The sequence below is a fragment of the Myotis myotis genome, unplaced genomic scaffold (genome assembly GCF_014108235.1).
Source record: "Myotis myotis isolate mMyoMyo1 unplaced genomic scaffold, mMyoMyo1.p scaffold_m19_p_2, whole genome shotgun sequence".
Lineage (NCBI taxonomy): Eukaryota > Metazoa > Chordata > Mammalia > Chiroptera > Vespertilionidae > Myotis > Myotis myotis.
The window spans coordinates 7589261-7614857 of NW_023416324.1; the positions used below are offsets into that span (position 1 = coordinate 7589261).

At 54.7% G+C, this 25597-nt stretch overlaps 2 protein-coding genes across 4 annotated transcripts; one reads left to right on the forward strand and one right to left on the reverse strand.

Annotated features, from left to right (window-relative positions):
• The first annotated feature begins 7 nt into the window (after nt 1-7).
• On the forward strand, nt 8-11327 carry LOC118674945 (chymotrypsin-like elastase family member 2A). The gene is made up of 8 exons (XM_036347019.1): nt 8-438; nt 679-767; nt 1755-1852; nt 2987-3115; nt 5038-5174; nt 7097-7242; nt 8245-8397; nt 11151-11327. The coding sequence occupies exons 1-8, from the start codon at nt 399-401 to the stop codon at nt 11325-11327; spliced, it is 969 nt and encodes a 322-aa protein (XP_036202912.1). The 5' UTR covers nt 8-398.
• CASP9 (caspase 9) lies at nt 10688-23353 on the reverse strand. Of its 3 annotated transcripts, none has more exons than XM_036351977.1 (9): nt 23166-23353; nt 20886-21252; nt 20506-20540; nt 19467-19643; nt 18934-19023; nt 18704-18851; nt 14361-14540; nt 13682-13791; nt 10688-11497 (listed from the first exon to the last, which is right to left on the reverse strand). In XM_036351977.1, the coding sequence occupies exons 1-9, from the start codon at nt 23295-23297 to the stop codon at nt 11489-11491; spliced, it is 1248 nt and encodes a 415-aa protein (XP_036207870.1). In that variant the 5' UTR covers nt 23298-23353; the 3' UTR covers nt 10688-11488. The 3 variants fall into 3 exon arrangements, with proteins under 3 accessions (XP_036207870.1, XP_036207868.1, XP_036207869.1); XM_036351975.1 differs by lacking the exon at nt 10688-11497 and adding an exon at nt 12022-12592; XM_036351976.1 differs by lacking the exon at nt 10688-11497 and adding an exon at nt 12459-12830.
• Between the last annotated feature and the right edge of the window lie 2244 nt (nt 23354-25597).

The following is a 25597-nucleotide window of genomic DNA, read 5'->3' on the forward strand; positions in this document are numbered from 1 at the left end:
CTATTATTGTTCAAAAGTTTATAATGGTCTCTATTATCCATGAATGAGTGAGATCATGTGGTATTTTTCCTTCATTGACTGTCAACATGCCAGCTTTGTCTTTGAAAACTCAACTCCAAGGACCAACAACCCATCTTTTTCTTCTTCCCCAGCCCATAACACAATCTCTTGGAAGCATATTGAACCCATATTTCAATATCACCTTTGGCATCTTTTCCCAAGGTATTTCCAGGGTGACAGATGGGAGAAAATGGAAAAACAATATTTGAACACAGGCCCTGTTTTCCACTGGGCTTTGAGAAAATCCCCACCTTGTGCACTCTTGGTCTATCTCTGGCCGATAAGACCGCTCATAAAGCCAGGGCCCCAGCCAAGTCCAGGATTCCTACGGACTCACCATGATCAGGGCGCTGCTGCTGTCTGCACTGGTGGCTGGAGGTAAGTCCTGCCACCCAGAGGCACTGTCCCAGTCCCCTGGTGGGACTGGGGACAGGACTCCCCTGCCCACACTGGGCTCGGTCCTCCAGTTATAAGAAAGCTGGAGTGACATTCCAAGGACAGGCAGCAAAGGGCAGGACTCTATGGCCTCTTCTCTTTGGAGTTGGGGGAAGCAGCAAGTGTAGGTGAGATTACTCGGGTCACTGCTTCCTGGGCTCACAACCCTTTCTCTTTGCACAGCTCTCAGCTGTGGGCTCCCCACTTACCTGCCCCATCTGCCCAGGGTGGTTGGCGGTGAAGATGTGAGGCCCAACAGCTGGCCCTGGCAGGTGAGTCGCCCGCACTCCACTTCTTCCCCCCCTGCCCCCACCCCCTCACACCACCCCTGTGCCCTCCACCATGGGGTCTACTGCACTGGCAACGATGAGAAAATTCACCAATAAAATACGTTTCTGTGGCCTTGGTCAACCTTGGAGGGTAGAGGAAGGGGTACCTTCTCCAGCTGCAATAAGGAGCCGCCCCATCCAACTACCCGTACATATGCGTGTCCATAAGCACAGGTAGTGTGGGGACATGAGTGTGCACATATGCGTGTGCGGGGTGGTCATAGAGGTTTCCTGGAGAGGATAATCTTTTTAAAAATCTATTTTTATTGATTTCAGAAAGGAAGGGACAGGGAGAGAGAGATAGAAACATCAATGAGGAGAGAGAATCACTGATCGGCTGCCTTCTGCACGCCCCACACTGGGGATCGAGCCCACAATCCGAGCATGTGCCCTTGACTGGAATTGAACCCAGGACCCTCCAGTCTGCTCTATCCATGGAGCCAAACCAGCTAGGACCGGAGAGGGTAACCTTGACCACAACCTGTAGGAAGTGAAGGAGAAAACTATGCTAATACCTGGGAGAAGAATATTCCAGACAGGAGGAATAGCAAGTGCAAAGGCCCTGGGGCAGAGTGGGCTCGGTGTATTTTTCCATGCCCTGGAGGTCGGTGTGGCTGGAGCAGAGGGGAGTGGGAGCCCATGAGGTGAGGGCGGTCATGTAGAGCTTTGTAGACCTTTGTACAGGTCTGGATTTTACACTGGACGGTCTGGGCAAAGAAGAAACATGGATATTTTGTGTTAATTTTTAATGTTGCATTAAAATGTTATTGATCCTGATTCCTGAGTTTCTTGGTGCCCCTTACATTTCGCACCTGAGATGAGTGCCTGGCTCACCTGGCCCTGGCCCTGCTCTCAGGGATGGGGGATGGGACGCTGAAGAGCAGGAGGCCCAGTTCTTCTGGCTACCAGAGCACCCATGCTTCTCCCCAGGTCTCCCTGCAGTTCAGCTCCAATGGCCAGTGGCGCCACACCTGCGGAGGGACCCTGGTGGCCCAAAACTGGGTCCTGACCGCTGCCCACTGCATCAGGTAAGTGCTGTTCCCGGACACACAGCGGCTCACCCCGCCAGCCAGCATTCATCTCCAGCGTTCAGCCCCAGTGCCCTGAGCCACCCTGTATAAAGGAGCCTTGCAAATATCCACTTGCCTGGCCAAGAAACAAGCTTTCGTCGACCTTTAGTTTGGTCTGCTGGGCAACTGATGGATCAATAGGTGGCCTGAGTGCCCTGTGCAGGACACTGAGCAGGCATGTTTGGGGGGGAGGGGGACTCATTTCCTGCCCTCCCGGGGTACTGGGTGTGGCCTCCGGATCTGGAATTGGGTTCCCTTGAGCAATTTGAATGACTTCTCCAAGCCTCAAAACCATTACCTACAAAAACATGCAGATAACAGAATTTCTGGATTAAATGAAACGATGTGTTAAAGGCCTGGCACTTAGTAAGTGCTCAATGAACTCCAACTGTTTCCATTACAAAGGCCCACAGGAAAGAAAGGTTCCCTGGCATTCATTGTCCACCTGTCTTATCCTCTCCTTAAGACCTCTGCTTATCGCGCCCCAGCAGGTGCCCAGTGGCATTGGCCTTGGGTTGGTATGACTCTCTCCTTGCCTGGAGGGGTGCCTTCTCCTCACCTAAGTTATAAGCTTTAGGAGGTGGTGAGGGGAATAACAGAGGCCTGAGAGTCAGGAGTCCTGGCTTCGAGTTCTAGACTCTCACTAATTAGCTGTCAAACTCTGGACCAGGCACTCCTCTCTGAGCCTTGGTTTCCCCATCTGAAAATGAGAGGTTTGGGACATTAAACTGAAAAATGCCCTTGAGGGCAAATGACTCTGAGTTCTCTGTGCCCATCTCATTTCCCCCATAGTAACACAGAGTTTACATTACTATAACTTTTGTTTTACATTATAGTTTATCGTTAGTATCGTTTAGTTATCATGCTTATATAGTTAGAGTCATTATGTTATACGATAACTAACCAATTGCCCCAGGGAAGAAAAATTCCCAAGTGCCAACTAGTGGCATACTTGGGCCCATCCCAGCATTATCCAAAGCCAGGCTTCTGGAGACCGTGCATTGGGGTGTCCCTGCCCATGGGGGAGAGGGGGGCATAGACAGGACCAGACAGCCAGGAGCTGACCCTCTCCACTCGCCTCCCTTCTCCCAGCTCCTCCAGGACCTACCGCGTGGTGGTGGGCCGTCACAGCCTCTCCGTGGATGAGCGTGGCTCTCTGGCCGTCAAGGTCGCCAAGATCGTGGTGCACAAGGACTGGAACTCCAGCCAGCTCTCCAAAGGGTACCTCCTGTCTGGGCGTACTTGGGGGCGGGGACAGCAGGGGCACAGACAGGAGGGTGTCTCCCAGAAGGCACCCCCTCCTTTGTTCCTTCTGTATGGAGAGGGAAGGAGCCCTGACCTTTGTATGACCTTTAGAAGTAGAGCCAGCCCCAAAGATGCCTGGGATGAGGGTGTGAACTGGGGGAGGGAGAGGCAAAGACTGTCAGGGCCCCCTGGGTCTCCTGCCAGTGAAGCCGCAGATGCCCTGTGCCCCCTCCCCCCCCCCCCCCCCGGCCCCGGGCACTCACTGACAAGGTATCGATTCCAGGCCAATCCCTGGGGACACCGGGGTGGGTCTGCAGACCCATGACTGTTCAGTGGAGTAGGACACGGTGTCTCCTGCCTTCCCCCACCCTGTACCCCTCCCCCCAAGGCCTCTTACATTTTCAAAGAGACCCTGAGAGCCTGCGGGGACAGCCTGGGGGTGATGGACACAGGCAGATGACCGGGGTCTCTGTCTGAGCTCTCCAACGCCCACACTCATTATCCCCCCTTTCCTCTCAGATGGTCTGATGCCATCCTATGCCCACCCCAAGCCTCTACTGACCCCCCATGTACCATGCCATGCTGGACCCTGGACTCTGGGTGCGGGACACACAGAGGGGCACAGGTCACCGTGCCAGGTCGCAGGGAGCTCAGGGCATGCGTGTGGCAGTGGGGCAGTGGGGCAGTGCGGGGTGGTGGTTAGGAATTGAGCTTCTGGAGCCTGGTGGCTCAGGTATGAAAGATGACTGCTGACCCCGCCTGGGTTCCTCTGCTTTTCTGTGCCTCGGTTTTCTCTTCACTAAAAGGCGGAGAGTAGCAGGGCCTGCCTCTGGGGTTGTTGTGAGGATTAGATGAGATACTGTATGGAAAGCACTTAGACAGCGGCCTGGGAGGAGGGTGGCCCAGACTTCCTGGGGAAGGGGAGGAGGAGGAAGCGAGGCAGGAAAAGGTCCCCTGCAGAATCCACCACTCGCTCCTGCCGTTCCTGCTGTCAAGGGGCAGGCCAGCGGAGGCGCGGAGTTCGCTGCTCTGGGATTAGCTGCATCATATGCAGAGCTTCCTCCCTCGCCCTTGGGGGTCGATGCCCCTGTTGGCTGGGACTGTCGTCCAGATCCTCCACACGTGGCCTCCGTGTAGCCTGGCTTCTTCATGCCGGAGGCTGGGTTCCAAGCACAGGGGCCCCGAGGACCAGACGGAAGCTGCATCTCTTCGCAGGTCCTAGTCTCAAAGATCACCTGGTGTCACTTCCTCCCCATTACAGGCCCCGGGCCCCCTCTCAATCCAGGGGGGAGAAACCCAGACCCCACCTCCTGATGGCCAGAGCGTCCACATCACCTCGTAGCAAATGGGCTGGGAGATCCCACTGCAGCCACCATGGAAAAGGCACCTGCTCATCACTAACCGTCTCCTAGAGGAGAGCGTGAGAGTAGGGAGGAGCCTGGGCAGACTCAAGGTGGGAGGAGAGCACGGAGTAAGGGCAGGAGGCCTTTGCATCTGAGCATCTCCTGCCGTTTTCTCACTGAACACAGGAAGGAGATGGTCAGGACAGACATCACCAATCGGGACATGTGTCCTTGTCAACACATCCCAGCAGGCAGCCATGACTAAGCCATCAGAGGGACACTGCAAGACAAAACCTCCCCGCCCGCCCTGTTCTAAATAATCCCCTAAAAGGCTCTCGGGGGAATACAGGGCTCCAAGCTCCACCAGAGACAAAAATGCAACCTGGGGTTTAGAGGCAGCTGCTCCCCAGTCCCTCGGAGCCCTGGCAGAAGGAAGCCTCGCAGTCAGGCTGGCCAGGGAGGGGCTCCATGGTTCCAGTGGGGGCCACACCAGGAATGAAATTAGGACAGGCACAGTCAGCCCTCTCTTTACACTCTCCCGCTTCTCCAACCCAGGAACGACATTGCCCTGCTCAAACTGGCCAGCCCTGTCCCCCTGAGTGACAAGATCCAGCTGGGCTGCCTCCCTCCCGCCGGCAAAATCCTTCCCAACAACTACACCTGCTACGTCACAGGCTGGGGAAGGCTGCAGAGTAAGTGGGGGCCGGGAGCCCCAAGGGTTGGGAGGGAGGGAAGCAGTGTCACCCTTGTCCAACCAGGGGCTCTCTCCACACTCTCATCCCAGGGCGTCTGGGAGAAATGCTGGCTCTCCTGGGAGGGGCAGGATAGCATAGACCGATAAGCAGTCAGGCTGCCTGGGTTCGAACCCCAGCTCCTCCACTTGCTAGCTCTGTGACCTTGGGTACATGACTTAGCCTCTCCATACCCCGGGTTCCTCATCTGTAAAATGGGAATAATAACAGCACCTATATCACAGGGACCTGGGAAGTGACTGAAGGAGGTAAAGCACTTAGGGCAGTGCGTGCACATAGTAGGTGCTGTGTGATAGTTCTCATGTCACTGTGACAGAATGAGGGTAATGTTGACCACATGACATCTGGCTAAGAAGTTTCTCTGTGTGGCCCAAGGCCGGAGTCCGGAACAGCATCCACTCTGTGACCTCAGGCCTCACAAATGTCCCTGGGGCCCTCATCACACCCTCTCTCCACACATCAAACTTACCTGTCCCACGTGCCACCAATTTTACTGCTCAGACCTGGCTTTGTTCGAGTCTCCTTTTGACATAAACTCCAAGGTCAGAAAGCCAATGATGGTAGGCCCCAAGACACAGAGGACCTGCCTTCCTTGTCATATCACCAGAGGTCTGGAAGGCTCACGCAGGTAACTGACCCTTTCATAATGACATAAACCCATTAGTATAAGTGAGGTATTTTCCCAGAGGTGCATCAACACACATGCACTCGAATAAGTTACCACCGCCCTCTGGACGGGCGTATGTGCAAAAACAAGGACACGGGGAAACTCAGCAGAAGTGAGAAGCAGGGGAGGCGTCACAAGCACAGCCTCTTGCTCATTTACCCAGAAAGCACCGGGGCAGAATGCATTTCGCCGGAGGCAGCGAGAGCCAGGGAAAGGTCCACATGCTTGGCTCTCGGTCCCAGCTCTGTGGGTGAGCTCTGCAACCCTGGGCAAGCCACTTTGCAGCCTCAGTTTCCGAATCTGGCAAAACGGAAATACAGGTGGCAAGATTAAAAGAGGTGACAAAAGAGATCTGACAATGCTTTATACATTGTAAAACATTATACGTGTTAATTATTTATTCAAGTGGTCTTGGGCAAGCTGCTTAACTTCTCTCAGCTTCAAGATCCCGTCTATCATACAGAAAAATACATTTACTGTGAGGTTTATCATGTTTTTAAAAGCCTAATAAAGCACAGGTGTAGAATTATAACACTATTAATCCCTGCCATAAGTAGCAGTGATAATAGTAACGGAGGTGATGGTGACAGAATCATTAGGGGCCATTAGGAAAGCTCTACCTTAACCACATTAGAATATTTTTCCCAACTGGGGCTCGAAATGCCAGGAGGTTCACTGTTATATTTAAGCTAAGTGATAGAAGCCCATGAAAATAGCCAGTCTCAACCAAGGGCAGAGACACAGCCAGGCTTTAGGAACAGGAGAGAATCAGGGGCTGGGAGACTAAAAAACTCCAGAAACCCTCTCTCAAAATGTCTTTCTTGGTAGATCTACTTCATTCTTCTCTCCCTAGAGGAAAATGGCAGCCACTGCCAACCGCTCCCAGGTTTACAACCTCTCTGCCTGGGATTTCTGAGTTCTAATCCCAAATTCCCAGGGAAGGAGCTCATTGGCTGAGGTTGAGTCAGCTGTTCACCCCTGAACCAATCATCAGTGGCCAGAACACTAACCAATCAACTGTGAGGACACAGGATAAACAAACATGGCTGCTCCCCTTGCAGCCATGGATGGATGGGAAGTCAGAGTGACCAGAAGATAGGGCTGGGCAGGAAACCCAGCAGGCGTCTACCACTTCCTTAATTCTCAGCAGTCCCTTTGTCCCTGTAACACCTTCTCTCTTCTCTTGTCTCATCAGCCAACGGGGCTACTCCTGACATCCTGCAGCAGGGAAAGCTGCTGGTTGTGGACTATGCCACGTGCTCCCGCTCTGACTGGTGGGGCAGCTCCGTGAAGACCAACATGATCTGTGCTGGGGGTGATGGCATCATCTCCAGCTGCAACGTGAGTGCAGAAAGTTGGGTGCAGCCCCTCCACAATGAAATGGGGCTGGGGGTGGGGAGAGGCTCTCGGGGGTCCTAAAATCTGCCCCCTGCCTGCCAGCAGAAGCACCGGAAACAGCTCCAGACATTCCCGTCCCTGACCTTTGTCCTTGTCATCTCCAGAAAAGATGTTTTGAGGTGTTCCTTGTAGTATCCACCCCCTCCCCTCGCCCCCCCACTGCTGGGAAGTCCTTCCTTGGGTCTCATTGGGGTCTCTCATCACCATCATCTCTCATATTCTCCCCTCTGTGTCGGAAGGGAGCCAAGGGGTGCATGCTCTGGGTTAGGGCCTTTCTAAGGTGACTTCGGGTTTATCTGTTGAATTAATTGCACTCATGGCCCAGTGTGTCCCTTATGGTAGCTGCCACAGAGCCTTCCTGGAGACAGTGTCCTAACCAGAAGGAACTGCGAGGGGGTGGACCTTGTATCAGAGTGAGGGCAGAGCAAGGAGCCTCACATGTCCTGCCAATCACACTGTGCCCTACACGCTGCCCCCATGCAGACCAGCCCCCGGCAAGGTCCCTCATCATGGGTGGAAATGGCCGGTGGTGGTTGAGCGCCCGCCATTCTAACTGTGGGACGCAGTCTCTGCTCCTTCACTTACTGCCCGTACAACCTCAGGCAAGTCACCACCTCTGGGGGCCTCAGTATTTCCTGTCAGTGAAATGGGAATACTAACAACACTTACCACATAGGTTTCGGTGAGGATCCGTGAGATGAGGAGTAGGAAGTGCCTGGCTTAGGTCCAGGCACCCAGAAAGAATAAAGGTTCGTTCTTGTTAGTATTATGGTGCCACCTTGAGCTGTGAGGTGCCACAGGGGCTGGTCGGAGACCATGGCAACTTGTGGTGGAACAATATAAACATACTGCAAACGTGGGAACCCGGGTCTCTAGGGGCAGCCCCTCCCCTTCCCAGCACCCTCCCAAGCTGCCAGGCCCTCCTGACAGCCCCACCTTCCCCAGGGAGACTCCGGAGGACCCCTGAACTGCCAGAAGGCCGACGGCCAGTGGGAGGTGCACGGCGTGGTCAGCTTCGGGTCCTCCCTGGGCTGCAACTACTACCACAAGCCCTCTGTCTTCACCCGCGTCTCCAACTACATCGACTGGATCCATTCGGTAAGAACCGGCTGCACCTCGGGCCCCAGGGGCCTGCCCTTCCTGACCTGGCTCCATCTAGGGTTGGAGAACCCCCCTCCTTTCTCCTGAGAGCCAGGCCGGAGCCCCTAGAGGAGGTCGCAGACCTGGGCAACCCCTGCGCGGCCCCCTATGGGCCCCACAGTTTCTGTGTGGATGAAGTGACATGAAAATGCACGTAGAGATTGACAACAGAGGACAGTCCTCAGGCACTAAGAGTGGGTTCCTTAGGATTAGTGGGGTGTTCTGTGTTTGCTTATCTGTGTGTCAGCCCAGACCCCACCTTCCAATGTTATCAGCGTGTTTATCTGCAAAGACCAAAGCCTGGTAGGCTGAGACCCACCACAGTCTTAATCATGGGAAACAACCCCCCACCCCCACCCCCGTGCAGAGGGTAGGTGACAACCATCTCGCTCTGCATGGGACTGGAGGTTTCCTGGGAGGCGGGACTTTCCATTTTAGATGGGAACAAGCCAGACGAATGGGACTCAGCTGGTCTCACTGTTATAGTGAATGTGTCCCCAGAGAGCTGTCTCCTGGCAGCTCAAAACCAGGACCTCATAAGCTTCCACGCCAGCCCAATTCCTATTTTAATGAAGAACATGCATTTATAATAATGACCATAAAAATTGTTCTTTAAAAGACTGGCACCAATCTTGGAAGAAGTGGGGTTATAATCAGCAGCAGGTCTGAGCAGCCCCAAAGGGAAGAGTTATCACAAGAAAGGCGGGCCTGGCCCTGGCCGGTTGCTCAGTGGTTAGAGTGTCAGTCCTGGGACTGAAGGGTCTTGGGTTGGATTCTGGTCAAGGGCACATGCCTCTGTTGCAGGTTCAATCCCCCGCGCTGGTCGGGGTGAGTGCAGGAAGCAACCAATCGATGTGTCTCTCTCACATCGATGTTTCTCCCCCCTCCCCCCCCTTCAACTCTCTCTAAAATCAATGGAAAAAAATATCCTCAGGTGAGGATTACAAAACAAAAAGGAAAGCTGGGCCTGGGGAGCCTGGGGGCATGGAGGAGGAGGCATTGTGCCTAGTGATGGCAGCTGGGAGGGAAGACACTCCATGTTGATTAGGGGCACTTTTCCCCACCTTCTGGCATCACCCCCACCTCATTTTGCTCTTCTGTGAAATGGACTTGAACGTGACCAGGACTCCTCCTTGGGTTTAGGAGCCAGAGCAAGTGGGAGCCGGGTGTTTGTGGCCAAGCCCCACAGAAGGGGAAGCTGGCATCCGATTTCATTATTTTAATTTTCAAAAACTATTCAACGGACTCAAAGTGACACTGTTATAAAACCAAATATGAAACCACAGCCATGAGCATGTGGTCACAGGGGGAAACACGCCATCAGACGGGCCCCGTCAAAATAAGCAGGTGGCTGCCTCCAAGTTTCCCATTCACGCTCGCCGGCTCCTTGCTCATCCGTCTGCCGCTGGCACCGCTTTCCAACAAGTGTCACAGACACCGGGGATTCCAGGCAAGTTTGTTGGAGAGAAAAGAGTAAAATCAGGAACAGAGTGGCTATTCACTGGTAGGCTTTTGTCTTTGTTTTGTGTTGTGTTGGGTACATTGGGGGAAAGCCACGATTCCGTTTTGGCAGAGGAAAATTGGAGTCTGGCTTTTAAAGCGTCACCAGCATTTCAAAGCAGCCTGGCCCAAGACCGGCTGGACGGAAGGATGCTTAGAGGACTTTTCCCAGACACGTCCCAGGATCCTTTCCCAGCCCCGCTGCCATGTGAGTCACCGGGCAGCTGGTCCTGGCAGCACCTTGAGGGCCCAGAGCAGAGGCCAAAGGCAACTGTCCTGAGTTTTTGTCCCAGCATCAGCTGTTCCCAGGGACAGACACAAGCACCACAGAGGAGGCCGCAGCCGAAAGCATGGCCAGATGTCAGAGGGGATCAACAGGAAAGTAAGCCTTTGCAGGCAGCGAGGCAGCGGTCCTGGGTTCACGGGACAGCAGCCAGGCAGGCACATGTGCCTGTAACGGGTTCCAGGAGTGGCAGAACCAAGCACCCAGCTGTCCCCTGGTGGAGGCTGCCTGGCAGCTGCAGAGGCTGGTGAAACCTTGCAGCGGTCACAGCCCAGCAGCACGCCCGGTGTCACCCACAGGCGCTTGGGAGCACCAGCCCAGACAAACCCAGACAGGTGTCAAGGTCAGGAGGTTGCCATGGAAAGGCAGGAGCAGGAAAGTGACAGGAGACAGGTGGCCGAGGGCAGTCACCTTTTCAACAAATGTTCACTGAACGACAGCAACACATGAGTCTTCAGCGTTCACCACTTTTTTATTTTTACTTTAGAAGGTGATACATACTCTTTACAAAAACATTAAAAGAATAGAGGAGTATATCAAGTAAAAAAATACGCCAAAAAAAGGAAGGAAAAAATATAGTAATAGTCCCCCTTGTCTCTCATCTCCAATTCCTCCCCCGCCCCAGAGATAATCATTGCTAACAGAGCCGTCTTCTGGACTAGGTTATGTCCACCTACACACACTGTCTTCTAACCGAAAATAGAATTTTAGTCTTCATACTGCTCTGCAACTTGGTTTTTTCACTTAACACCAGACCACATCTACATGTGAGCACGTATATTTATGGCATCCTTTGGAACAGCTAAGTAATATCCCGTAGTGTGACTGTAACGAACGAAGCTTCCCCCCGCTTCCTGGTTCCCACCCGCACACGGCCGCAGGGACATCCGGGACGCCTTCTTGCACACGGGTTGCGCATCTGCTCCAGCCATCCAGCAGCATCTCCGGGTCATGGGTGGCGTGTGAACACGTTTCAGAGAAAGCGGCTAAACCGCCTCGGAAAACAGGCTACAGCAGCGCTGCGCAAACCGCGGTGCCTGTTAACAAGTTCAGGGCTCTCGAACCCTTTGCGAAAGACATGGAATCAAAAAGCTATCAGTTGTAGGCGTTCTCGCGCAGGTCGGTGGAAAGCTGTGATAACCAGAACTCCTCGGGCGAGCGCGGCTCCGCCCCGGCCGCCTCTGGTTGACCGAGCAGCGCAGAGCCTGGAGGAGAAAGCCGGCCACGCGCAGCTCTCCGCTCGGCTGGGTTAACCTGCTTGTTTTCTTACGTGTCCTGCAGGTGATGGAAAATAACTAACCACCAGAAGTTCCCAGCACTGTTTCAAACTTGGACAGGCCCCAGAGGAAAATAATAAAGTGACAACAACATGAATCACACCTGAGTGAGAGTCTTATTAGCAAACCATCCTCACATCCCAGGCTCCAAAAGCAGAAAAGAGGCCAGATCAGGATCATTCAAAAGACCTCAGGGTTGGGGCCTTCTCTGGGGTGGCCAGCCAATCATGTCCCTGTCCCCAGCACGGCCGCCCTGCAGCGCAGGGTCCTCCGGCCAGGAAGGCCCCTGGAGGCACAGGCTGGACTCAGAAGACCCGGGTGCGGCCAGGTCTCTCCACGGGTTAACGGGGTTCCCCTGGACAAGCCACCTGACCTCCCTGAGCACGTGGTTCCCGCCCCAGTCACCTCCTAGAATGGGGTAAGGGTGGGGGTCAAATGAAATGTTTTGAAAAAAGCAAGTCTCCTTTATAAGGAAGAACAAACGGTTGAAGCAGAATGAGGGGGCAAATAGGCACAAGAGAGTCCATATTCACCTGAGGTTTATTTTGTTAAGGACATTGCAATGCAGGAAAAATTAATAATTTTTAAGACTTCATTTAAGATTCACAGATGGCAGCTGTTCAGACCCCAGTAGTCCCGAACTCGCTGCTCTAAGAGATGCTGGTTTGTGCGTAGCTAAAACATCCCCACAGTTCAGTGGTTCGCAAGTGGGGGCCCACCAGGGGACATGTGGCGATGTCTGGAGGCATTTTTGGTTGTCACTGTCCAGAGAGAGATGCGACTGGCAGTCATTGAAAATGTCACCGCAGGCACCTCCTGGGTAGATGCCAGGGATGCTGCTAAACATCCTACCACGCACAGGACAGCACCCCACCCCCAGCAGAGGAGTGCCTGGCCCCAAATGGCAGAGGCGCTGAGGCTGAGAAGCCCTGCTCTAGAGGAAATACAAGGATCAGACCCGGTTGCTAGCCAGGCAGCCAGCCACGGGGGAAAGCCACACGCCGTCCATGGCATTCTTCTGCTCCTCTCCCTCCATCGTCGGTCTGTCGCTTGTCTCCAACTTGGAAGCTGCCAAGAGCCTGTCTGCCACCAGCTGAGAAAGAGCAGACCCCCAACAGCTACAAAATCCTTCCACAGGGGACAGCCGGAATTGAAGGAAAGCCCAGGCCTTGGCAGACACCGGGCGGGGAGCAGGAAGGTTAGGGGGTAAAGGGTCAGGCAGGGTCGGGGGCCTGGCGTCATGAAGTTTTAAAGAAGAGTTTTTTCCGGAGGAAATTAAAACACCCAGGAATCTGTTTGTAAATGCCTTTCTCGGAAACAGCATTAGCGACCTGTGAAAACACGACCGCGGGGAGCTCTGTGAGTTCTCTCCATCCAACCAAGAATTCCTTCCGTTTCTGGAATCCCAGAGGGGTGGGGGCATGTCTCCTAAGGAAACACCTTTAAACGGCTCAACTGCAGCCACCTTGGGCGGCTGGGAGTGGTTAAAGAACAAGCATCTCAACCGTAAATTCAAAAAAAACTCAGAATTCAAAATTTCCAAATCCAAACCTTACCAAGTTCACCTGCCCATGGCACGTGGGGCCCTGCCCCTGGCTTTTCTTCCCCTCTCTGCTCAGCAAAGCAGAGCCAGAGACTACGCAGAAGACAGGAGGTCCCTGCCCAGACAGCCCCCTCTCACGGCACAGACACCTGAGCAGACACCCACGTGCTCTGGGACCCTGGAAGGGAGCCAGTGCTCTGAGTGGGACCTCACTCAGCGAGGCTGGGCCTATCAGGACATCCTCGCTGCTCTCTCGCTGGGGCCTCACCCTAAAGAGGAGCCATGATTCTGGAGGGTCAAGGGCATAGGACTATGCAGTGGGGCAAAGGGTGCAGGGACAACCCCGCGACCTGCCTTCGGGGTGTCATGCTCTGTCCACTGAGCCAGCCCACCCCGGAGCTGAGGATGGGCTCCGTCGGGGAGGAGGGGAGCGGAAGGTGTCAGCCTGGGGACCTCAGAGAAGCCGAGGAGGATGTGGCCCTTGGCATAAGAGGCCAATGTCACCACAGGTAGTAACATCTCGCGTTAGAGAAGTGAAAGCACTGACGCATGGCAAGCCAAGGTGTTATGTCTGCGTGCTCCCCCCACCACCCCGCCCTCCCAGCAGCCTCCCCTCTCCTTCCCAGAGGCGGGGCTCACCCGGAGCAGGAGGCTCTGCAGGTCTTCCGAGTGAGCCCACTGATCCAAAACACCAACCAGGGTCTCGATGTACCAGGAGCCGCTCTTGGTATCCCTCCAGGAGACAAAACCTTGGGGAGGAGAAAGGCCGGGCATTGTTGGAGCCACCCCGCCCCATGCATGCAGGCGCCACCCCCCCAACTCTGACCCATTCACACATCCAGCCCACCGCTCTGCGCCCTGTCCCACTCCCCTGTCCCGCGTGCCATCTTATTTCATCCTCACCACCACCTCGTGGCGTTGGCTAGGATTCCAGCTTTCCAACAAGGACACCAAGGCTCAGAGAAGTCAAGTGACTCCTCCGAGGGACCAGAAAGGGAGGACACTAACTCCTGCCCCACCTGCCACGTGCCAGTCACCTCGAGAAGCCCCGTGACAGGTAGGATCCTCAGTCCCACTTTAAAAGTGAGAAAACTGAGGCGAGGCCAGGATGCGGTGAGGCACACAAGCCCCAGGGCGCATTCCTCCATAAATTTTGTATCCCCGGCGCCTCGCCTGCCTGGACCCGAGGCTCAGAGAGGTGAAGTAACTTGCTCAGGGCCACACAGGTGGGTAGAGGGGAACGGAGACTCAGGCCCAGGTGTTTTCTCTCACAGCTGCTTCTGGGACCGATGGGAGGGCCCCTGGCGGATGCACTCACCTGGGAAGGTGGAGTAAGACACGAAGATGTCACTCGGTGTGGGCAAACTAGACACGGCGTCCGGCTGGTCGTAGCTGCCGGGGTGGTCCTGGAACGGGAAGGCGTCTGGCTCGGGGTTACCGTCAGGGGCCCTGTCCTCACGGGAAGCGGAGACCACCTCAAACCCATGGTCCTTCTGCCCTGCAGGGAGCGAAACCAGACAGCACTCGTCACTGAAACACACAGACCACAGCTCGGGCCCCATGTCGCCTGTCCCAGCCCAAGACCGCCCGCTCCCTCTGGAGCGGGGCTCCTGTGCTGGGCAAACACGTGTCGGAAACCGAAACAGAAGTTTTACTTTTGTCTACGACAAGCATTTTACACATTCATTAAGTAAAATTTGGGGGCAGAGGGTGGAAAGATGCAGAAATGTAAAAAACAGCTATAAAAAGTTACAAGGTGTGCACCCAAAAGAATTCAAAGCAGGAGTCCAAAGGAAAACGTGTGCCCAAAGGGTCGCAGCCAGACTATTCCCAACAGGCAGAGATGGGAACAGCGCAAGTGCCCATCCACAGGTGGCTGGATGAGATGTGGCAGAGACGTCAGATGGAAAGTGCTCAGGCTCAGAAAGGAACGGAGCCTCCGCTGGTCCACAGCACAAGTGGGTGAACCGTGGGAGCGCGCGGAGTGAGAGAAGCCGGACACTAGAGGCCTCGGAATACGACTCCATGTGCAGAGCAGGCAAATCCCTGGAGAGGACAGCAGGTTCGCTGTCGTCAGCGCTGGGAGGAGGCGGGGACAGGGGCGGAGCTTCCTTTTGGGGTGATGAGAAAGTTCTGGAATTAGATGGTGGTGATGCGAATGTACTCCATGCCACTGGGTTATATACTTAATGGTTAAAATAGCAAGTTTTATGTCATTAAGAAAACAAGTCACAGTATTTCAGCCTTACAAATGGGAAGGAGCCCTGACTGGTTTGGCTCAGTGGATAGAGCGTCAGCCTGCGGACTGAAGGGTCCCAGGTTCGATTCCGGTCAAGGGCATGTACCAGTAGGGGGTGTACAGGAGGCAGCTGATCGATGTTTCTCTCTCATCGATGTTTCTAACTCTCTATCCCTCTCCCTTCCTCTCTATAAAAAAAAATCAATAAAAATATATATTTTTTTAAATGGAAAGGAAATTTTGATGCCTGTTACAGATTGGATGGGCCTTGAGGACATTCTGCAAAGTAAAACACGCCGGTCACAGAAAGAAGGCAGCTGAAAGGGCTTCAGGAAAGAGAGGCGGAGGCGGAGTGGCCCAGAGGGTCCCTGAGGGCAGGGTGTCTGGAGCAGGGGCCTGGGACCCAGCCTCCGATGTAAGACGGGAGGACAGTCCTGGTGGGAAAAACGGCCAGCGGTTTGGGTGGCTCGTTTTTGGTGGGAAATAGCAAGGAGGTCACAGCTCACCCAGGAAGCTGGGGTCCCATCTGCAGGAACAAAGATGAGACAGCGATGGTTCTGGCAACCCCATAACAGCAACTCCAACATCTGCTGACCCCGCACCCCACACGGCTGAAGCTCAGAAACTTGGTAATTTGGGTTCTCACAGCTCACGGGCAGGGGCCAGGATTCTGCCTTATATCTTCCTGCCTCTCGGCCCCCCTGCTGTGCCCCAGGGAGGCCCGACGCCTGCAAAGGGGGCTTGAGGGTGTGGAAGCTGGACTGCAGCTTATTCAGGTCGCTGCGTCTGGTTATTTTCTTGGTTGAGATTCTAGAATCTGGGACTGACCTGAGTGGACCAGGGGAGGGGACCTGAGATGTGAACATGGGACTGCGGCCAGGGCCACCTGGGGAGCCAGGTGTCACTTCAGTGGACAGCGGGGAATGACTAAGAATGGCCTAGCAGCAGTTCTCAACCTGTGGGTCGTGACCCCTGAAAATATATCCTGCATATCAGGTATTTACATTACGATTCATAACAGTAGCAACATTACAGTTATGAAGTAGCAACGAAAATAATTTTATGGTTGGGGGTCACCACAACATGGGGAACTGTATGAAAGGGTCACGGCCTTAGGAAGGTTGAGAACCACTGGCTAAGGAGACAGAGGTGGGCAGAGGGACTGCCGGTGAAAAACGAAGCAGAGACAATAGGATCCGAGAGGGGACTCTGGGGAGAAACGAGTGGGTCGGACAGGGGACGCTAGCCGTGTGTATTCACGTGTCACCCTCATTCTACAAACCTGATGCGAAAGCCTAGCTCCCAGGTTACGCGCTGTATGCACAGCTTTGTTCTTAAGGAGCCTCGACCAGATTTCGCTCACAGATACTTTCATACGGTCCTATCTCAAATGCAGAACTCCCCGGGGGCGGGACCAACTCCTTCCCGGGCAGCGAGAACATGCAGTGGGGAGAGGACCTGTTGGCTGAGCACCTGCAATCCACAAGCACTGCAGCCTCCACGCCTCCGCCTGCCTTCTCGGCAGGAGCTCTAACAGGGCAGGCCCTCGGCGGCCGCCCGTGCGTCGCCACGCGGTGTCACCGTGCACCATGCTGCTTACCAACCCCCCACACCGAAGTTCCCCACGTGGACGCGGGTTTCCGCCTGGGTGCCCGTGCTGCCTCTCCGTAAAGAGCGTTAGAGGATTTTAAATGGTTTTACACTGTAACAACAGGGAGCTCTAAAACAGCAACCAGAATCCAGGACAGGCTTTCTGCTGCATGTCAACAGGACACCCCGCCAGACACATGAGATGGGGACATGTCTATTTCTGTTCTCAGCTGACAGGCCGCCCCCGTGTGGCCACAGCGGTCATCACAAGCTCCTGCGGGGGCTCCGCAGGGACCAGACCGCCCAAGGCAGCTGCATTCCAGCGCGGGAACCTTGGTCTTCCCAGCGAGTTGTTTGGGTTTGTTTTTTCACGGCGGGAGTCTCCATTATTTCAGATTTCACTCACAGATATTTTTATATGCTTCTATTTCAAGTTCAAATAATTAGAATCTACATAAGATGCAACCGAACTGTGAGCTTTGTGCCAGGCGAGGACCCAGCTGTAGGGCAGACAGGCCTGCCCCTGCCCTGGGAGAGCTGACCAGGGCATGAGGCTGTCTCAACACAAGAAGGTGCTGTGAGCCCTGACTGGTTTGGCTCAGTGGATAGAGCATCGGCCTGCGGACTGAAGGGTCCCAGGTTCGATTCTGGTCAAGGGCATGTACCTTGGTTGCAGGCACATCCCCGGTGGGGGGTGTGCAGGAGGCAGCTGATCCATGTTTCTCTCTCATCAATGTTTCTAACTCTCTGTCCCTCTCCCTTCCTCTCTGTGAGAAATCAATACAATATATTTTTTTAAAAAAGAAGAAGAAGAAGGTGCTGTGACAGGGAAAGACAGGAGCGGCCGGAGCACAAGAGCCAGCTAACCCTGAGGTTGGAGGAAGCAGGTGTTCAGGGAAGACTTCCTGGAGGCGGTGACAGTTAAGTTTTAACCAGAAGGATGGATGGTCAAGAGTTGGCCAGGAGACAAGGCAGAGGATGGCACAAGGAAAGGCAGAGGGGCAGGCCAGAGCCTGTGGCAGCCCGGGAAGGTTTAGCGGCGCTGGGCAAGCACAGCATGCCAGGCTTGGGGAGGCAAAGTGGCCGGGGCCAGATCACCAAGGGCCGTGTGGGCCCCACTAAGGAGTCCGAAGACATGGCAAAGATCCTCCGTGCTACTGAGAATGGGTATTAGGGCGGGCACGGAACTGGAAGACGGGCTAACTAACTTTCCCAGAAAGCTGGCCTCCCTTTCTTGGGGGTAGTGGGAAGGAGATCTGGTTGAGGGAGCTTAGGAGAATGACAACAAGGAAAATGAAGGAGTTTTTTCTTTTTCTTTTGTTTTTAATCCTCCCTCGAGGACATGTTCAGAGAAAGGAGAAGGGATAGACAGAGAGAGAAACATCAATGTGAGAGAGAAACATCGATCAGTTGCCTCCCTTGCATGCCCCGACCAGGGATTGAAATCCGAAACTTAGGTACATGCCCTGACCGGGAATCAAACCCGCAACCTTCCAGCGTACAGGATGACACTCCAACCCACTGAGCCACACCGGCCAGGGCTGAAGGAGTTGTTCTTTCTCTTCCACTTGGTTTATTTTTGTCAAGTCTCTGGCGTTGAAGGTGCCAACGCTGCAGGAACCTCTGTGTTGAGACCTCGAAAGGCTGGACAGAGCTGACACCTACTCTCACCAGATGCAGGTGCTGCCGCTTGAACAACAGCGACCATGTCTGGGCCCTCTGCCTGCCTGGGGAGACCCCTTGGATATCGTGGGGGGCTGGATGGAGCAGGAGGCAGGCGGCGGCTCCTTCCCCACCCGCTTCTCCCACAGGGAGGCTGAGGACCTGCTTACCTCCCCCGCAGGCCTGGATGAAAAACAGCTTGGGCTTCCCTCCCAGACTGGGGCAGCCGGTCCCGTTGAAGATGTTCACGATTCTCTCCACGGGCACAGGACTCCCATCTGTGCCATAAACAGCCCCCGGGAACTGGAGGTGGCTGGCCTAGAAGACCAAGAACCCTGGTTATAAAACCAAGAAGTCGGGGAGGACTCCAACAGCCTGCCCGGGAAGCTGAGGCCCCTACCTGGCAGCCGTGAGAGAGGATGACCACCACACAGCAGTCCAGGGCCCCGTGGTCCCGCTGCGCCAGCTCCATCAGAGCCTGGACCATTTGCTGCAGAGAGAAGGGTGCAGGTGAGCCAGACACCGGCGGATCAGGTCCCCATCCTGGGCGCTTGGGCAGAGCGCCCTCCCTGCTCCCAGGGCCAACTGGGAGTAATGATACGCGTAGCAGTCACAGCAGCCACCATTCTTGGGGCAAAGGTGCTGTGCTGGGCACTGTTCACTTAATCCTCACAGCGACGCTAGGAGGCGAATCCTGTGCTCTCTGTGTAGACAATGAAACTGAGGCTTGGGAGTCACCTGCAAGGACCAGGAGGGCCAGTCCTCCACCCAGGGCTCTCCGAGTCTGAAGCTTAAACTGGAAACCACTGGGCAACACTGCCTCTCATGGTCCAACAGACCTAAGGGCTAGTCCTGGGGAGTCGCCTGCATTCAGGGTCCCGCACAGGGAGTCCGCCCCGCCTCGCCCGCCTCTCTGCAAGGACAAGGCCTCACCTTGGCAGTCAGGTCGCTCTCCACCTCCACCGCGAAGTGCAGCAAGCGGAAGCATCTCTGCAGCTTCTCGCAGTCCACGTGGGAGCCCTTGCGGGTGCTGAGCCCCGACTTAAGGCAGAAGTTCACGTTGTTGATAATGAGGCAGTGGCCACAGGGGTCCGCGTTCAGGACGTACGCCTGCCAAGCACAGGGACCAACGTAAACCGGGGTCTCACTGCTCTCACCAGGCGGGAAGGCGGGAAGGCGGCCCCTGGGTTTCACTCGGTGGTGGGCAATGGGCAATCGGGAGCAGTGAGACAGGAAAGGGGTCTGCCCTGCCTCTGAAGGAACAGCGGGGTCTACGCCCAGCATCGCAGGGCTCAGCAAACAGACTGCAAAGCAGACCGAGGGGAGCACTAGGTGTGATGTTCAAATCGCTCAAAGTGGGGAGATCAGTTCCCACAACCGAGCTCAGGGGTGGGAGGTGCTAGCTTAGAAATCCAACCCCATAGACACGCACCCCCAAAGGACCGACAGACCGCCCAGTCCAGGGGAGCACTGAGGATCATGTGGGTGACTCCGTGGGCAGGCTCGTGCCCAGGCCCACCTCGGAGCATTGACACCACTTCCTCCCCAGGCTCAGCATTTCCCTTGTAATCCTCTCTCCCATCAGCCTGTTCATTCTGTCTGTGGTATGTAGCACTCTTTATACTCATATATATTTCTTCCTAGAAACATATAAAGTATCCCAGCACAGAGGCCAGAGCAGTCACACAATAAACGCTGTGAGTGAGCGAGTGAGTGACTCGGCCTGGGGTGGGTGCCACAGCCAATTCTGACCCCCTGACGTCACAGATGAGGAAAGGGCAGGGTGGGCCAACCTGCTCCAGAAAGAGCTGAGCCAAAGTCAGGAAGCTGTAGGGGTCTGGGACCGGGACCCTCTCTCCAGCTGGGCGGGGTTCCCTGAGCTCCCGACACAGCTGCAGGGAAGGGCCTGGGGAGTAAGGAGCAAGAGGGCCCAAAGCCAACGCAACTGGCCCCAAATAATATGAATGCTCACCAAATCAGCATTTCCTCTCCGTCGCCCGTGAGCACCTGGAGAGAGAGACAAAGAGGGAAAACATGAATGTCAGGGTCCAACAGGGGAGGGGCAAGGGACTCTGGAGCTGAAGAATACAATGAATAAAATAAAATAAATGCAACAGAGAACATCAATCTCAGACTTGACCAAATAGAAGAAAGAATCTGTGACGCAGAAGACGAGTCATTTGAAAGTACCCATTCAGAAAAGAATACATGCTTTTCAGGGGAGGGGCTCCCAAAATTAAAATATTCCACCCATCCCCTATGAGTACTCAGAAAGGCAAAACCAAAATTAAATTCTGAATTTCAGCCTGCCTGGCTGTACCAATGGCCACGCCCACCTCTCTCAGTACTCACGGATATCACTGAATCCTCCAGCACCAATGTCCACTGGCCGGGGCACCCCTGGTCTGAGAACCTGTGGATAGAGCTCCTCTGGCCCCAACGCCACTGGAGTGAGTCTGCCTGGGGTCAGCTTCGACGGATCCTGCTTCACTACTCTTAGCTCCTCTGGTCCGACCACCACAGGCCTGAGGTCCTGGGGTCTGATGGCTTCCGGATTCTGCCTTGCTGCTTGTCTACTCGCTCTCAGCAGTGAAGCCAGGCTCTGCTGGCCTGTGTCCTCCAAGCAGGAGATGAATAGTGGAAGGGCCTGACTCCCTCGAGTCTCCAGATCTATGACCAGCTGCCTGGCCTGATCGCGCCGAGACCCAGAGCCGGCCCTCTGTTTGGAAAGAAACACATGGCGCTATTTATTACTCACACACTCTCTTGTGACTCTCACCCTGTCCCCCTATTTCCCAGATAGCATAAATCTATAAACAATCAGCCATATGGGCAAAAACTGAGCCTGCCTTTCCTTATCTATTCATTCAGTATTTTAGAGGCATTTACTATGTGCGCAGGGCTGTGCTAAGTGCTGAAAATACAGCAGGGAACAATCTCGGTCCTCAAGGAGCAAACATCATGTGGGGACTACACACAGATAAATCAATAATGACACAGCAAAGAAAGATGTGCCCCCGGGGAAGCACAAGGGACTGGGAGAGTACAGGGGCATCCAATTCAGTCCTCAATGGTCAGAAAGTCTTCCAGCAGGGGACCTTAGCTGAGGCCCTCAAGCAGCGGTCGCCAACCTTTCGGACCTCACGGACCACCCGGACCACTGGTTGGCGACCGCTGCCCTAGAGAATATTAGGATATGAATAGCAAGATGTAATGATGGAAGCAGAGGCTCAAGTGATGTAGCCACAAGCCAAGGAATGCCGGCAGCCTCTCAAAGGAATGGATTCTCCCCTGAGCCTCCAGAAGGAAGCAGCCCTGCTGACACCTTTATTTTAACCACTTAGGACTCGCTTTGGATCCTTGACCGCCAGAAAGGCAAGAAAATAAATATGTGTTGCCTTAACAAAAAGAAAAAAAAAGGAAGTGTAAAATAGAAAATGTAAGTTGGGATGGGGAACTGTAGTGAGGGATGAGGCATTTGTGTGGTCATGTCAAGGAAGCTGTGAGAAGCCACGCAAGGGTTTTAAGAAGGGAGTGACAGAATCAGATCTGCCTTTTAGTAAATTCATCCTGGAGGCAGGGAGGACAATGAAGGGAGTGAGCCACAGCCAGGTCGGGTGGTGGCAAAGGTGGAAGAGAGCAGTGAGAGGGCAGACCACAGAAATAAGGAAGGAGAATGGACAGGATCTGGGTGGACGGTGAAGCTGGAGAAATGGTTAAGGTTGACAGGTGTGGGGATGAAGAGGCCGGTCACTGAGACAGGGAGTGGGGTGGGAGCAAGAAGATACTGGTTAACTGCTGGTTGTCCTCTGAGACCCAGCCCTGGGCAAGTTCCTCTGGATCCACAGGAATAAGACACGGCCCTATCCTCAAGGTCCTTCAGCAGCACTGCCCACGGGAACATTTTGAGATGATGGAAATGTTCTTTGTCTGCGCTGTCCAATATGGCAGCTAAACAAGTGCTTTTAAAGAGAGCCTCCAATGTTCAACTTTATTATTCCCTCCACTACCTGCATAAGGCCGTTCATCTCCAAAACCCCTTACAAAACATAAACTTAACACATGAGGGCCTGGCCAAGGCGGACAGGGCACAGCCAACTCCAACACGTGAGCCCCTAGTCTGTGGCTGACACTGCTGTTTCACACGCGTTATCTCATTTAGCCCGCAGGGCAGTACTAATGTTGTCCCCATTTCACAGCCCAAGAAACTGGCTCAAAGAGGGTGACCTGCCCAGGGACAGGGTGCCAGGCGATCTGTCCCCCAAGTGGATGCTGGGGACCTCCATGCTAGAGGAGGGGAAACAAACACGCCTCCTGCTGGCCAAAGCACAGCGCTGCAGCAGCAACAGTGCCCGCTGATGTGCAGGCGCGGGATGGCTTTACCAGCAATGAATGCAGTGGGCTCGCTGCCGGGAAGAAAAACGAGGTTCCCCACAACCGTTTCCCAAAGGGGGTGGGGTACTGGTTGGCACGGAGGGGGGATCTCGGCCATTAAGTTACGTTGTGGCTCCAGCAACTCTCTCCGCGCGGCCTCGTCGTCCCCGTCCGTGACTGAAGTCTGCGCCGGCAAGGGAACCGGGGCGGGGGGGGGGGGAGGGGGGGGGTTGCTGGCTGGGAGGGGGCGGGGCGCACCTGGATGTCCTCGATCATGTCGGGCTTGAAGAGCTCGCAGGTCAGCAGAGCGTCCCAAAGGTTGGCCACCTGCAGCTCGCGGACCAGCTGCACCCGGCACCGCCGCAGAACCTGCCGGTCAGCTTCGTCCATGGCGAGCAGACCGATGGGACCCCAGCCGCCTCCGTCAGCTTCCGGGCCTCGGCCACCGCGCCCCGCCCCCTCCCCGGGACCCGCCCCCGATTCTCCCTCACCCCCGGGGTCCCGCCCCCAGGCCCGGCCACCTCCAGGCTCCGCCTCCGAGCCCTGCCCCGCCCCCCGCGCCAAACCACGCCCCAAACACACACCGGCGACGCTGCGGCTGGCCCCTGGCCAACATTCAAGACCAGTCGCGCGGAGTGGGTCACACTGCTAGCCACTGCTGTGCCTGGAGCCACGGTCTGTCCCTAGAGGCCCCTCCTCTGCCCCCCGTAAAACCATAAACCTGCCGCCCCGCTGCCCGTTTCTCATCGTTCACTGTTCCAAACTCGCGTCTCATCCAACCAAGCCCACCTTACACGGTCTCCCCTTCCCTTCCCTGCTCTTCCCATCTTTCCTCCCGCCCACAAAGGAAAAACACGGATGGAAATCTACTCTTTGGAACCGCCAGTTTGCACCGCTCATTTCCACATTTGAAAAGCAATTGCTTGCCCTAACCGGTTTGGCTCAATGGATACAGCGTCGGCCTGCGGACTGAGGGGTCCCGGGTTCGATTCCGGCCAGGAGCGTGTACCTTGGTTGCGGGCACATCCCCAGTAGGAGGTGTGAAGGAGGCGTGCAGGAGGCAGTTGATGGATGTTTCTCTCTCATTGATCTTTCTAACTATCCCTCTCTCTTCCTCTCTGTGAAATCAATATATTAAAAAAAAAAAAGCAATTGCTCCAGTTAATGGAGTCCCAGCCACTTTACATCACATTACCTCATCTGTCCTTGACTACCGTACTACCAGGGAAGTACTTTCCCCCCTTTACATATGTGGACGCTGGGACTTGAGGAAGTGAAGTCACCGGTCACAATCACAGAGGTAGTGAGTGGCAGAGGTGGGAAAGATTTACACTGGAACCTGACTGCAAGTCCACACTCTCAGAATGTATCCTCTTGAGCAGCAAAACCTCAGCCCCTTTCATTCATTTATTCCACAAATATTTATTGCAATCCTGTCTGTGCCAAGGTCTGTGCAAGCTCTGAGAAAACACACACACACACACACAAACAAAAGCCCTGACATTAGGAGCTTATATTCCAGTGGGAGAAGAGAAATCCTATATAATAAAAGGCTAATATGCAAATAGACCAAATGGTGGAACAACCGGTCGCTATGATGTGTGCTGACCACCAGGGGGCACACACAGAACATGGCAAGCATCGGGCATGGGGGGATGGTGGATCAGGTGAGCAGGGGTGCCAGACCAAGGCAGGGCACCTGTCGCTGTCATGGGGATGAGCCTCTGGTGGTTACTGAAAATTCTTTGCTCCTGTGCTCCATGGTCCTCCACGGTCTCGCACCTGCTGCTAGCGGCCCCAATCTCGCCACATTGCCATCAGCAGGTGCAAGCAGAGGCTGCCAGCAGACAGGGGATGGGGGCTGCAGCAGTGGGAGGGGCCAGGCTGGGGTGCAGCCAAGACCTGCCCCTGTGCCCCCTGCAGCCTTGCGGCCCACAGTTCTTTTCAAGGTGCACGAATTCGTGCAATGGGCCCCTAGTGATAAAATAAAAGATGTAGTATATTAGATGGTGATAAATGCAAAGGACATAAACATAAATAAAAACAGTGCAGGGAGGATATGAAATCTATATCTGTAAAGAACCTATCTCATTGGCTCAATGAAAGTTTACCTCCTTCACCTGTGCCTCTCCCTTTCCCCAACACCACCACACATCGCTTTCCCGTGCGAAGGGCAGGGACTGGCACTAAGGTGGAGCCGGCTTTGGGGTAAATGGGTTTAAGAGTCCTGGGTTCCAGGCCTTGGGAAGGTCCCTGCCCTCTCTCGACCTCAGTCTTCCCATCAGCATATGGAGGAGTTGGACTAGAGAGAATCCCTAAGGTCCTTTCAATTCTGACGCTCTAGGATTCTATGAATAGGCTGAAAGAGAAGCGGGACCAGCGATTGCTTCCCCACCGTAGCAACTGTTGCTAGAGCAGGCCATCTTCTGGTAGCACTGGAAACTCCTCCCTGGATCGGGGAGGTCTCCTTGGCATCCCATCTTGCACCGCGACTTAGCCTAGCTAGCAGGCACGTTTTGACCTCTTTGGTTACGATCATCCCTTTTGATCCAGCCAAAGAGCGCTCCTCATCCCCATGGTAACTGCGTTAGGTCCACGCGCAGACGGCGTGCGGCCAGGGTCAAAATACACTTGCGAACAAGCACTCAGTCCCTGCCTTCGAGGCGCTGGGCCTTTAAGTACCACGTGAC

Excerpts from the sequence above, each read along its gene's own strand:
- LOC118674945 (XM_036347019.1), top strand. The coding sequence starts at position 399 with ATGATCAGGGCGCTGCTGCTGTCTGCACTGGTGGCTGGAG. Across the intron at positions 5,175-7,096 it reads AGGCTGGGGAAGGCTGCAGA|CCAACGGGGCTACTCCTGAC; the intron begins GTAAGTGGGGGC and ends TTGTCTCATCAG. Across the intron at positions 7,243-8,244 it reads GCATCATCTCCAGCTGCAAC|GGAGACTCCGGAGGACCCCT; the intron begins GTGAGTGCAGAA and ends CACCTTCCCCAG.
- CASP9 (XM_036351975.1), bottom strand. The coding sequence starts at position 23,297 with ATGGACGAAGCTGACCGGCAGGTTCTGCGGCGGTGCCGGGTGCAGCTG. Across the intron at positions 14,541-18,703 it reads CATCCAGGCCTGCGGGGGAG|GGCAGAAGGACCATGGGTTT; the intron begins GTAAGCAGGTCC and ends CGCTCCCTGCAG. Across the intron at positions 13,792-14,360 it reads GTCTTACTCCACCTTCCCAG|GTTTTGTCTCCTGGAGGGAT; the intron begins GTGAGTGCATCC and ends CTCCTCCCCAAG.